General features: G+C 37.0%; 1 protein-coding gene across 7 annotated transcripts in view; it reads right to left on the bottom strand.

Moving 5' to 3' along the window:
- LOC122534000 (putative transcription factor SOX-15) overlaps window positions 1-13,570 on the bottom strand; it is a 91,466-nt gene that overhangs the window by 69,437 nt on the left and 8,459 nt on the right. For 6 of the 7 annotated variants that reach the window (XM_043664239.1, XM_043664242.1, XM_043664240.1 and 3 more), the window contains one exon: window positions 6,775-7,253. In XM_043664239.1, the coding sequence (XP_043520174.1) occupies window positions 6,775-6,941 (167 nt within the window). In that variant the 5' untranslated portion in view covers window positions 6,942-7,253. Of the gene's footprint in view, window positions 1-6,774; window positions 7,254-9,761; window positions 9,817-13,570 lie in introns of those variants that run through there. The other variant, XM_043664245.1, reaches the window with a different exon arrangement.

The following is a 13,570-nucleotide window of genomic DNA, read 5'->3' as shown; positions in this document are numbered from 1 at the left end:
GTTCTCCGGATTTGAATCCATTAGATTTTCATTTGCGGGGACATTTAAAATCTATTGTATACGCAACATCGATTGAAAATGAAAATACTACGAAATAAAATAGAGCAAGGCTTCCGACAAATTCGAGAAACACCAGGAAATAATAGAGAAAGTAACCAAATGAATGACAAGACGCGTGCAGGGTTGTCTTCAAATGCAAAGTAGTCATTTTGAGCATATTTTGTAAAAGTAATTAAAACAAAAAATTCATTATATCTCATAGACAGATAGGACATATATTTATATGACTTTTTTTTTATTATTTTTAGGCGTACGATCAGCTCCCGAAGTGGGTCCCACAAGTTACGAAACACCCTGTATATATATCGAGACAATTCGTTTTTCATCGATCGCGCAAGAATCGTACGAACGAGATTTCGTACCGAAGAACACGATGGATGTTGGCCGTAGAGACGCCTCGAGTGTGCAAGAGACGACACGATGAAAATATACATACATCACTCCTTGACACTTCTGAATCTAGGCTACGAGAGTTACTCGCCGGGACATGTGACTGAATATCGTGACATGGTTCGCGATCCATGCGACGGCCGCGCGAGCAACGGATGGAACCGACCGGAACAATTTTAATGAAGATGATTTTCGTCGCCAGGAAACGCCGCCAGTTGAAAAGCTCGATCTCCGAACCGTTTTATTTTCGTTTTTCTTTTTCTTTTTTTTCCCTGCCGTTTCACCGGCTACTTTCCTTTCTACTAAATTTAGCGTTTCGTTCGTTTCGCCAAAAAAAAAAAAAAAGGAAAAAAAAAAACAGTTCTCAACAGTTTCTGCGCTCCCGATAAAATTTAACGTAACTCGATGATAATTTTTATTAACCGTTAAAGCACGTGCACGCATTATTACTTGGACTGTGAATGTTTATGCATTTTTATGCACGTACGTGCCTCTGTGTAGAAGATAATTAAGAAAATGGAATCTGGGTAGAAAATTAATTGACTTATCAAATGTTATAGAAAGAATCATATTAGTTGCACCGCGTGCATCTTTCCGCTTTCCGAGTTTTTTTTTTTTTTTCACAAATGCATAAAAAGTCCGCAGTCTAGGTGCTACAGATAATAATATTAATCTCCTCTTGTTTTTTTCTTTTTGGATGATCTGAATCTGATGATCGTAAGTGCTGCATTCGCTTAATTACTTATCGCTCGTAACTGATAAGATAAAAAATTCATTCTGCTCAATCACGAATAGGAATTCCATTATACCGTGCAATAAATAAATCGACAGTGAAAAATTGCGTATAATAATATACAGGTTGTTAATACTAATTCAATAAAATTATTAATCGTCCATGTGTGCAAATTAAATTACATAAAAAAATTCGGGAGCCAGGGCCTGTACGTGCATTATGTATTGATATTAATCATACTTGAACTTTCTATTTGACTGTCTTAAAACATCTCCATAAACATTTCTGAACACTTAATCTGAATCAGTCTAAAATTTCTTTTAAAATATCGTTATGATTGGTCAAGTAAGTTAAGAAAATAAGATGTAGCAAAATGTGCAGTACGAGCATGAATAGTCAATTATGTGCGGTTGATATGAATGCTAAAGACTGAATATTAATTGAATTGAATATTAATGGATAAATGGCTATTTAAATACGTATGTGATATTTGCTAAATATACGCGTCAAGTGCATCAAATTATAATTCCTATATTTTTAGATTTAGTTCAAACGCGAACAATAGAGCCACGATAGCCGCCACTCGTCACAGTGTTGATGAATTTCAAGATGTTTTATGTAACACGCGTATATTGCGATCATAAAAAAGCATTCCTATAAATTTTCAAACGCTTCTCCACGCACGATGTTCGTGACTCTCAAAACAACGATCGTTCCGCTGAATTTGATTGATTCAGCGGTTACAGTTTCGCATCATTTCTAAATGATCGTAACAATACGGAAGTTACCGAAATCAGCAGTTACGAAGTATAGCGTCTCAGCTAATATTTTAAATTGCTAACGTTTATGAAAATTTATATTCCCAGAATTATATTTTCCATATCATACGTCCGACAAGTATATATATATAAATACCGGCAGTAACACGATTAACGTCGTAACGAGAATTAAACGAAGAATGTCAAGAAATATTTATCCTTTCGTGTAAAAAAAAAAGTCGATCGAAATATTTTCTCTCCGAAAGAGTTTGTTACGCCTAGTGAAGTCTCGATTCATGCAACTGTGTGTGCGTGCGATACGCCAAATCGTAAAAGATTTAATTTCTCAACAGAGGAAATGAAACTAGCATGCCGCTTAGTGCAAATGCGCCTTAGTATAAATATTCTACTTTCGACAAGTAGCCGACCGTGTTGTAAAGAAGAAAAATCCGCGCGACATGATCAAACGAATAATTTCAATAACCTGGCGACGAAAAAGAAACCCGGGGGTGATATTAATCTTTATTACTTCGATACTGTCAGCTGAAGTAGTAGAACGTAGTTGTAATTGATTGAACATTGCATTCGACAGCGTAGCGCTACCGGTCGGGAGCGGCAAGGATTAAGCTGGCATTCAGGAATAAAGTTGAAACGTTTTCATTTCTCTCGAAAATCAACGAACTGAACGACACTTCACGACGATCGATAGCTGCGATATTGAAGTTGAAACACTTTTACCAAAAAAAAAAAAAAAAAAAAGACGCTTAGAAGAAAACGAGGCAAGTGTACCTGCAACACTTTATCGTAAAAGCCTACGAGCCTCGAACGAAAGAAGCAATTTGTCAAGGAAGAAAGCAAAAAACTCTAGCCTCTGGATAGATCAACCAGATAAAATGCCAGGGAATACAGAAACGTTCGTAATAAATTAGTCGTCGTATCGCGCAGAGCGGAACGGAGAATTGCTCCAATAATCTCAACGAGCTACTGATAAAATAAAAAAAAAAAAAGAACGGATTACTTATAGGTACATTTATCCCTATCACCGAAGACTGGAGCGTGATGCCAGTTTGCATTTAACGACGATTGAAACAATTTCTTTCCGATGGCTTGGAAACAAATTGGAATTTCGGATCGTTAACACACTTTCACGGCGGGCGTCGCATATGTGTGTGTAATATCTGATTTTGGTTGTCCAAAAAAAATTAATGTACTTGTTAATGCTAGAACAACCATATCAAAATATTCTACATATAAATTAGTATAATCTAAACGACATAAATAAGTAGATTTACTACACTCGTGTCCTCTGTCCAAACAGAAATTAGTATCAATTTTTAGTAATTAAATAATATAATTCAAACGATAGTCTGAAATCAGTCGTATCGATCAGGATTCAATTGTTATGGTACATTAATAAAATTACAATAATTAATAAGAGAAATTGTACAGTTATATACAAGACATACGTGAAAATAATATTTCCTACACTTCAAATATCATCTTAAAAGAACTAACTGAATTCTTGGAAACAGAGGTTCGATCGTCATGGTACATTAATAAAATCAAAACTAGTCAAATTTTAATAACAGTAAAATAACGAAAATTGCACAATTACCTTATAAAATATACATAAAAATAATAATTCCTACAGGCGACTGTCATTTCAAATATCATCTTAAAAATACTAACTGAATTCTTGGAAACAGAGGTTCGATCGTCATGGTACATTAATAAAATCGAAATTAGTCAAATTAATAACAGTAAAATAACGGAAATTGCACAATTATCTTATAAAATATACAGAAAAATAATAATTCCTACAGGCGACTGTCATTTCAAATATCATCTTAAAAATACTAACTGAATTCTTGAAAACAGAGGTTCGATCGTCATGGTACATTAATAAAATCAAAATTAGTCAAATTTTAATAACAGTAAAATAACGAAAACTGCACAATTATCTTATAAAATATACATAAAAATAATAATTCCTACAGGCGACTGTCATTTCAAATATCATCTTAAAAATACTAACTGAATTCTTGGAAACAGAGGTTCGATCGTCATGGTACATTAATAAAATCGAAATTAGTCAAATTAATAACAGTAGAATAACGAAAATTGCACAATTACTTATAAAATATAGGAATTCCATTGCACGCGACTGTCATTTCAATATATCTCGCCGGGAAAGTGTTAAGGTGCCCCTACACTCGAAACCATACTTAACCTCGGCAACTATATACGCATGTACGTGATACCTCGGCCACGAACTTCCGACGGACGAGGACATCGATCTGTCAACGAAGAAAGCAAAAACACCGGCCGATACATCAGCCAGATAAAATACCAGAGGATACAGAAATACCAACATTCTAGCCACGGAAAACAAATTGGCCGTGGTATCGCGGCCCAGAACTCTCTCTCTCTCTCTCTCTCTCTCTCTCTGGCCCGTGGTCAACCCAATAATCTCAGACTGTTTAAAGAAGAGACGTTCTTCTGCCGTTTGGTTACGCCAATTCCACGTAATAACAGTGAAATATTGAATCCGAGCGTAAACTGCAATTTAATCGACTCACGGCACGAATGTCTGCAGGACACGAGAGCCGGAGATCTCCTCGGCCGGCTCGGGCTCTCGAGACCACGACACGTAAACGAGAAAATTCTCGAGGAAGAAGGGAAATGCCGAAGGGGTCCCGAGGGGGTTTATACCGGCCGACGCATCGACCCTCTTCCCCCTCGTTTCCCGATTCCTTTCGTCTCTCCTCTCTCTCTCGTCGTTCATCTTTCCCCACGGTTCTCCTCTCTGTCTCTCCTCGCGAGAGAGCTCGAGGATCAACGATAGTGATTGGCGATTACGTTAACCAAACACCGCGGTATACGCCCCTGCAATTTGCCCGGGGATCATCTTCCCCTAATCGCCGCGCTAATAACAGGATTACCGAGGCCTGACCGCGGAATCGTATACTTATCCCTAATTCGCTGTATCGTTATTAATATATATAATACAATTGAGAGAAGGTCCCGTGGCTGCGATAACGTGACTACACGGTCGAGAGGCACGTGCGAAAACCGAACGCCGAAACATAGCCATTTCTTTCGTTTCTGTTCTTTCCTCCCCTCCCCACCTCTTTTTTTTCTTTTTAATTTTCGCGAAATAAACCATACGCGTCGTGGCAATTTCGGGCCAACGAAATTACGCTCCATCCTGTCGACTGATTGATTTTGTTTCTCACGTCTTTTTATGGTTATTGCATTGTCTTTTCGATTGTTTTCGTCACCTTCCCTTCTCGGTTGGTTACTCGATATTTTTCGGGCAAGTGTGAATTAACGAGAAAGAAGTGTGATGTTGTATATTTCACGAATTTAGTATTTACATGCTTTACGTGACGTTTCAATTGTTTTGTCAGTACTAACGTGCGACTCTCGTTGATTACGATTACGTAGGGGATTAAATGTAACATGAATTTCAATAATCGTGATACTGAATTCTATAAATTCTAACAAGAGTTTTTAACTACCAAACATTTTACTATTCCTGAATATTTTGTCTATTCTTTGCATTTTATACATAAATACGTAAAAACTTGTAGTTTACTGCAACTACACTGTCGATCATAAGAATTAGTATATCTATTCATATTTACTATTCATGTTCCTATTTTTTATAAAAGAGAGTTTTGTTACAATTCTCATTTGCTTCAAAATATCTAATAATTAAAGCGATATCTGCAAAATTGTAGTAAAATAGTATAATGCAGCACTTGTAAAGTAGTGTTAAGTAACATAATAGTAAATAGTAATAATAAGTAAAGCAATAGTAACAGTAATAATAATAATAAACAGTAGTAATAATAGTACTAAATAGTAACAAGTATTAGTAAAAAAATTATCGTTAAAGCAATAATAGTAAATAAATATTTTCCAAGTATCATAGTATATCAAGTATATTAGAGTAGTTAATATAGCACTATTGTATACTGTACTATACTCAATATACTAGTTACTATACTTTAATATTAATAGTATTAATAGTATATCAAGTATATTGGAGTAGGTGATATAGCACTCTTGTATACTATAATATACTCAATATACTAGTTACTATACTTTAGAATAATAGTATTAATAGTATATCAAGTATATTAGAGTAGTTAATATAGCACTATTGTACTGTATACTATAATATACTTAATATACTAGTTACTATATTCTAAGTATCAATAGTATATCAAGTATATCAGAGTAGTTAATATCGCACTATTGTACTGTATACTATAAGATACTTAATATACTAGTTACTATACTCTAAGTATCAATAGTATATCAAGTATATTAGAGTAGTTAATATAGCACTATTGTACCGTATACTATACTATAATATACTTAATATAGTTACTATAATATACTATTGGTTAGAAAATATTATTTACTACTGCTGTTACAACGACAATTCTTTCACTAATGCTTATTACTATGGTACTATTATTACTACTGTTTATTATTACTATTACTGTCACCATTACTTCTCTTATCATTACTATTTACTATTATTTTACCCAACACTACTTTACAAGTGCTGCATTATACTATTTTACCACAATTTTGCAGATGTCGCTTTGATTATTAGATACTTTAAAGCAAATGAGAGTTGTGATAAAACGATTTTATAGAAAACAGGAATATATCATTCTATCAATGTACAAAGTATATTAGAATAGTTTGCTAAACTGGTGCATCCTAATGCTTATGATCGACCTAGTGTATTACCCACAATTAAAGAACAAAAAAAGGAAAGAAGAAAAATAGAAGCAAAAGGCAACAATTACTCACGTGTAATGGGAGTAAGAGGGACTAGCCTGGTCGATGTGCGTAGCCGTTGACAAGCCTTGCACGATGGCAGCCGAGGGATCCCTAGCTGGCGAAGAATTTTGGGCTGCCGGTACAGCGTGATGGTAACGCTGGCACATCTCGGCCAAATTCCACCCATGGGCATCCATATATTAACACTGCTTCGATTTTCTTTGGCGTACCATCCATTTCACACGCGTTGTGACACTAGTCCTCTATTTGCTCCTCCGGCCTTTTACTTTTATACACCGTTTACGATCGATTCACTTCCCCCGTCGCGTCGATTACGATCGGATCTGAACAACGTGAACCGCAACGGAACGCACACGCGTGATTATCGTTCGTTCTACGTACCGAAACGTTCAACATCGCACTCGAGTCTTCGCGGTCTTCGATTCGACGAGCAGAGAAGAAATCAACGACGAATCTTCCCTCGTTTTTCTCCCTCTGGCGCCAGACGACTGGTAACAGAACAAAACGTGCGGTTAAATTATGCTTGAATCGTTCGAGTTATCAAGTTGAAACGTTCACTTAAAATTCATGTTTGCACGAATTACTAGAGTTACTTGAATTCCACTCGACACACTCTTTGGCGTGACTGTTTGATGTTCGTTCGAATTCTAGTAATTTCTAATTTGACACCAAGCAATGTAAAATATTCTTTAAAACAATTGTCGATGAATTGCTCGAATAATTCGAACCTGAACTCAAACTTACAAATCTGCAATTTTGTTAAAATTGTTCAAGTCGATTCGGTTTGTACTTAAACTGATCTTTCGTTCGCTGAAATAATTCAAGCCATTGGAATTCAAGCAACTGAAACATTTGTTAAAGCTACATTTAACGTCAAATAAAACATATTCATCGTGAGATAGAATGTCCGTCCTGCAAACGCAAAATAATTCACGAGAAACGACGAATTTTATATTTATAATTAGAATTTTAACATTAATAACAATCATTTGTGTTAATGATCAATGTCAACGTTAAAAGAAAGTAGCGTCGTAGGATGTTTCAATCAGAATGACTCATCGCGCGAATTGCAAATGGATCGGGTGAGTTTAAACAATTTTCCCATTTTCCACACTTACGCCGATGCCTGTGCAATATCTTACAGACACTCCACACAGATCACTGCGTCGTTCGATACCATTTTAGGTGTTCATTACCCGACCGAAGTCAAATTAATTGGATCGAAATGTCCGCGAGACAACTTGATTTATACCGTTCATTTTGACTTCCAATTACTCAACTTCGGAACAACTGCAAGAGGCGACAGAATTTCGAGTAACTCGCGACTGATGTGAATTCCTTCGGTGATCGATCACTCGGATAAAGGCTGATAAAACGATAAAAGCTGACGAAGACGACGATAGAATCGCGATACGCGCAGAAAAAAAAGATTTTCACGTTCATTACGTAATATTCGGGCCGATCGCTGGTTTAAAGAGCGGGTTAATGAAAGTGTCCGGTTAATTCCGACGAGTCAGCGATGAGCCGGTAATAAAGTTCGACTAATGGACGGGTTGAAAACGCGATACGAGATAATCATCGGTATCGGTGGCTTGGATATCGATCGGCTTCTATTCGCGAAACAACGATCGGAGCGTTAATCACTACTGTGCGGCAAATCAACCGAACAGCTATAATCGCCGTCGACATTATGGTCCATCAAATCAAAGAGGTACCGTCGTGTTGCACCTAATCAAATATAGGGAAGAGAACAACGGAGAGACCTCGAGGGACCGATCGAGATCGATCCAATTTCTTCAACGAGTATTTTACGCGATCACGTTCTTCCGTGAGGCTTTCTTTTTCTTTTCCGATACGAGCTGATCACGTATGTTATACTTTCCTCCTCTGAGGTTATATTTCAAAAAATTAATCATCAAGTTAGAAAATATTAAAATAATTAAACTTACACCAAATTGTTAAATAAAATTATATTAAACGTGTGAATTAAATATAAAATTATATTAAATTATCAAATAGATGTCGATTAAATTTATTACCATCGACGGACCAGCTTACCTTCAAGATTAGTTTGATTAACCCTTATCGAGGATTATTGAAAGCGTACATCTGCATCAAGTAATTTTATTAAATGATATTTTTTTACATGGATCATTTTTAATTAAGACGTCCAAAACCAATTTTTTGAAAATGCCCAGATTGTTGAAAACTTTCGAGAAATTAGTAAGGAGCTTCAATTTTCAATTTTGAATTTTCTTCCATAGAAATGAAAACTTTCTTCTAGGAATGAGAATTCAGAGATAAAAGTTTCGCCCGGATCTTGAATTAAACATAGAGAAATTTATTACGCGTTGCAGTTGATCCATTGAGAACTAATGTTTACACGATTCCATTTATTTGAACGTCACAGTTAGTCAGTGAAATTCTTGCTATTCGAATCCGAACTCTAATTAGGAAAAATCACTCTAGCAGAGAGGAGATACACTCGGTATACTTCAATTACATGAATTTCAATTCCGCAACTCTACCGTGTCAAACTCTAATTTTCAATGTTGGAACTATCAAAGAGTGTCTAAAGATTTTTTGGAAACCGTCATCACGTCTACCACCATATATTCTGTTTATAAAAGTTTCTGAAAATTTCAAGAAATTGAAGTATTTATAGTAATACGATAAATCATTGCCTCTGCATAATGGGTTAAATTCCTATATATATATATATATATATATATATATATATATATACATTCTATTCGCTATCAAAACTATACGCCAAAAATATAATAGCTCCATTTCCAAGGATAAATGCGATCCTAGCTAAGAGGGGGAAAAAATGCAAAGTGTTTCTATCTCGGCTATCTTCCGTTCCTGACTCGCGATCAATCTGCCAACGACAGACACGATATCGGTTCAGTGCTTGAAGCACACACTTTCTCGCTATATTCGAATAATTATTTATTTCCTTATTGTCCATGGTTGACGAACGATCCAATTACCGAAGAAACGGGCCGCCAATAATTTTCGGTACCTCTTGCAAGTGGCACGGCGCGGAGAGACGCGGCGGAGACCGTTTTAAACTTATAATTTCCTTCAGAAATTAATCGCCGACTACTGGGTTGGGCTTGGCGAGCCGCCGTTTCCTTCGTGGCTTAAGCGATTGGGTGTTAATCACGCCAGTGACCACATACGTATATACATACATACGCGGCGCGCGTATATGTACGTTATATATCGTAAAGCAAGCAATCGCCAATAAATTACTAACGAGTTATCTGAACGAGTGGACAGTAAAACGTTGAGTTTCTCTTTCTTTAAGATGCAATTAAACGTCTCGAGTTTGCATACGTTTTAGCACCTAAAAACTATGAAACCAGATACCCCGCATGTTGCTCAGAAGCTCACGTTCTCGTACCGTCACGCCGCTTTAGAACTTTAGAAAACGATGCTACGGAGGTTACAGAGAGACACCGTGGCTCCAAGTTTTTTACAGACGCGACGAATTACACGACGCGATATCGAATATTTGCAAACGAGGGGGCGAGGTTATCCTTTCATAAAAATTCATTGATCTTAACGATGCACGAGAGCCGACAATCGTCGAACGTCTAGCTGCCCTTGCGAAAATATTCTTAAAATTCTTGTGGGAAATTCATACAATGCGCGTTTTATACAAAACATTTCGAAACCTCGTTAGTTATAATCTCATGCGTCTGCGGGAACTTTCAAAGTATATAGAATGCGCGGAAAAAATATATGAAATATATGTCGAGAGTGTAAACGTTTGACACGTCGAAAGAAAAGTCGTGATCCAATCTACAAAATATGAATTTACATAGAAAAATCGAAAGTAAAGTCATGACTGAAGCAAATCGAGAAAACGTACGTAGGAATTACTACGTTCGTTTCTTCTCCCACTTTGACTCGTGCTCGTTTATTACACTCGCCATATCGTTCAACGCGTTTCCTACTACTCGAGTAATTTATGTAAATCTTTCGTACGGCACAAACATTTTCCCGTTTTTATACCCTCATTGAATCACTTCCTCGCCATTCTGTATATCAAATTCTGTTTTTCGTTTTAATTTTATTTTTATTTTATTTTATTCGGTATACAGTGAAACGTGTGCGAATTCTTATGTCTCTTCCCACGTACGAGCGATACTAAATGTCTTAATGCAACAAGTGATACGAACACGAAACCATGAATCTTATCAAAGCGAAGAATGAACGATTCGTGCGTTTGGTCTAAACATATTCACTACGTAAATCCCGTAATAACCGAAACACACGTTTAAAACAAGGTTTCTCTTCAACTTTTCCCCTTTACCAGAGCAAATGTTTTCGTGCCGCTGACTTTATTTAAAGACAATCCTTTAGTGCCAAATTCAAATGAGCTTTGAATTAATTCTCTTTCGGTGGTCGCGCGTCCAGGAATTTTTCAGTTTTGCTAATAATTCATTGTCAACAAATCTGGAAGGCGAGAAAACTTCACAAACAGTGATGAATTCAAACGAACCTCATTTTCCAGCGGCAACGCGCCGATCGTTCGCATTGTAAATCACGACCTTTCTAGGTCAATCGGACCTTGTTCCATCCCAGCGACGAAAATTGAAATTCTCATCGCGGGAAGAAACGCGCGCGTCGATCGTTCTCCGATTCTCGTACGCCGTCGCAGCGTAATTCGAGAGTCGTCCGGGAGGAATTCACTCGGCAATCGAAGCAACGCTTGAACTTCGACCTTTCGTGCGCCATTAGAGCTCACACGGCATACACGCGCGCAACCGCCGCCGCGCTATCCTATTTCCCGCGAAAACCGACTTTTCACTTCACGGGACGCATCGATATTTACAGCTGGCCGCGTCAATTATCGACGTGACGAGATCGGCGAATATTCCCAAAACCGTGAAACGCACGACGATCGCGAGTGGCCGATTATCTCTCCAAAAACGTACGACGCGATGGGGCGAACTGGAGGGCTCCTCGGGGCGAGACGCGGTTTAGAAAGTCGCCGGTACGGTACGTTGATTTACAATTTCCCAGATTTTACAAGCCCGTATATATATCGAACGATCTCGCGCTGGTAATTGTACGCTCATTACGCGGGACTCTTGCATATTATTTACTTTCTTCGCGAGTCACCGCCGCGAGATCGGCCGACGAGAGATGCATATCGTCCATGAAAATCGCGTGGAGACGTCGAAGGAAAAGAACGGAGGAAGAGCGAGAGAGAGAGAGAGAGAGAGAGAAGGTTGGCACGCGAAGAAAAAGGGACATGCGACTCTCGCGGCGAAGAAACCGATAATTTAAGCGAATTTTTCAGCGTGACATCGTTACGCGACTCCGCGGCATTCCGTGTGCTTTCGTGCCTCCATCCTTGTAATGACATACACCGTGCGATGCAACGAATATCGCGTATCGATCTGGCATTATGATTATTATTGCGTTATGCCTTGCAACGATTGAGACCTTCGTTCGTTTGCAACGCGTACGCGCGTACGTATCGTATGTATGTATACGTAGGAATATGCAGATAGCGAGTACGCGCGCCTCCGTGTATCACTTTAAATTCTAAGTTTATCGCGTTTACTCGTACGGACTCGAGCGAACATTCCGTGAAAATTCAAACACGGATTTTATATTTTTCCCCCTCTCTCCCTCTAGAAAATTAGAGATTGGAAAATACGAGACAAGGACGCTCCTGGACTGAAAAGTATGCAGTAGAGTTCTTTGCGAAAATTGAAATGATAGAGAAACTAGAAAATTTTAAAAAATAAGAGACGAAGATTCTGGAGATGAGTTTTTTCTACAAATGTTTCGATAGAATTTTGCAATTTTGTTAATTTAATTGAAAGGAACGAAACCTAAATGAAAATTCGTATCATCTGTTGAGTGTTGTAATAAATGTTCCACTTTGAATATTTCAAATACATTTTTATATATCGTGGCTTTAGAATTTCCCCAAGTTCGTCGCGTGATTTTCACTGATTAGCGACGAAAAATACAAAAAGCATATCATAAGTCTATTTATTCATCCATTTACATGTTTATTTTCTTCTTAGATCATAATTATTAATCAAATTTGGTAAATTCTTAATAGAACTTCCAAATCACTCCCGAAATTAGCCGATTATTTAATATTAATAGAAATTATTATTATTAATAAAAAAAATTGCAGTAAATAACATATTCAGTGGTTAATTACGACGATGATAACAGTAGATAGATGGATAATCATATCTTTGAATTTAGAAATATCAATCAGAAAGAGAAATAAGAAAAAGATCTACGAGTTTACTATACATTCAACATTTGGCGTTACATTGAATGACAAAGTGGTAGACACTTGAGCAACAAACAACCAAAAGTATCTCATATTTCACCAAACTATAAACTCATTCGACCAGCTAGCTAATCCAGTTCTACGCAACGGCTGTATAAAGTATGTCTTTACATTATCGCACGTGTTATCAATTTCAATCAATGATTTACGAATTGGACTCTCAAAACTCGGTGTGTTTTACCTTGAAAATAAATCAATCCTTCAATTTTTTTTAAATTCTCCGCGCGCAGAAAATGAAAATCCCTCTACACCGCAATTACACTAATTGCAAAATCTGTACGAGGTCTTTAAACACTGTCAATTCGAATCGTATCGATCTACGAACTGAATTTCTAAACTGGTGTCTCCGCTTATTCTTCGAATTCTAATTTCAAATGCAAAATAAAAAATCTATATCTACCTGAAATATCTCCAACGCAGGGAATAAATTACTATAGTATATGCATCACATATCCATTCCAATCA

This window comes from Frieseomelitta varia, unplaced genomic scaffold, assembly GCF_011392965.1.
Source record: "Frieseomelitta varia isolate USP_RPSP 00005682 unplaced genomic scaffold, Fvar_1.2 scaffold_565, whole genome shotgun sequence".
Classification (NCBI taxonomy): Eukaryota; Metazoa; Arthropoda; class Insecta; order Hymenoptera; family Apidae; genus Frieseomelitta; species Frieseomelitta varia.
This window is presented reverse-complemented; position numbering and strand designations above follow the sequence as displayed.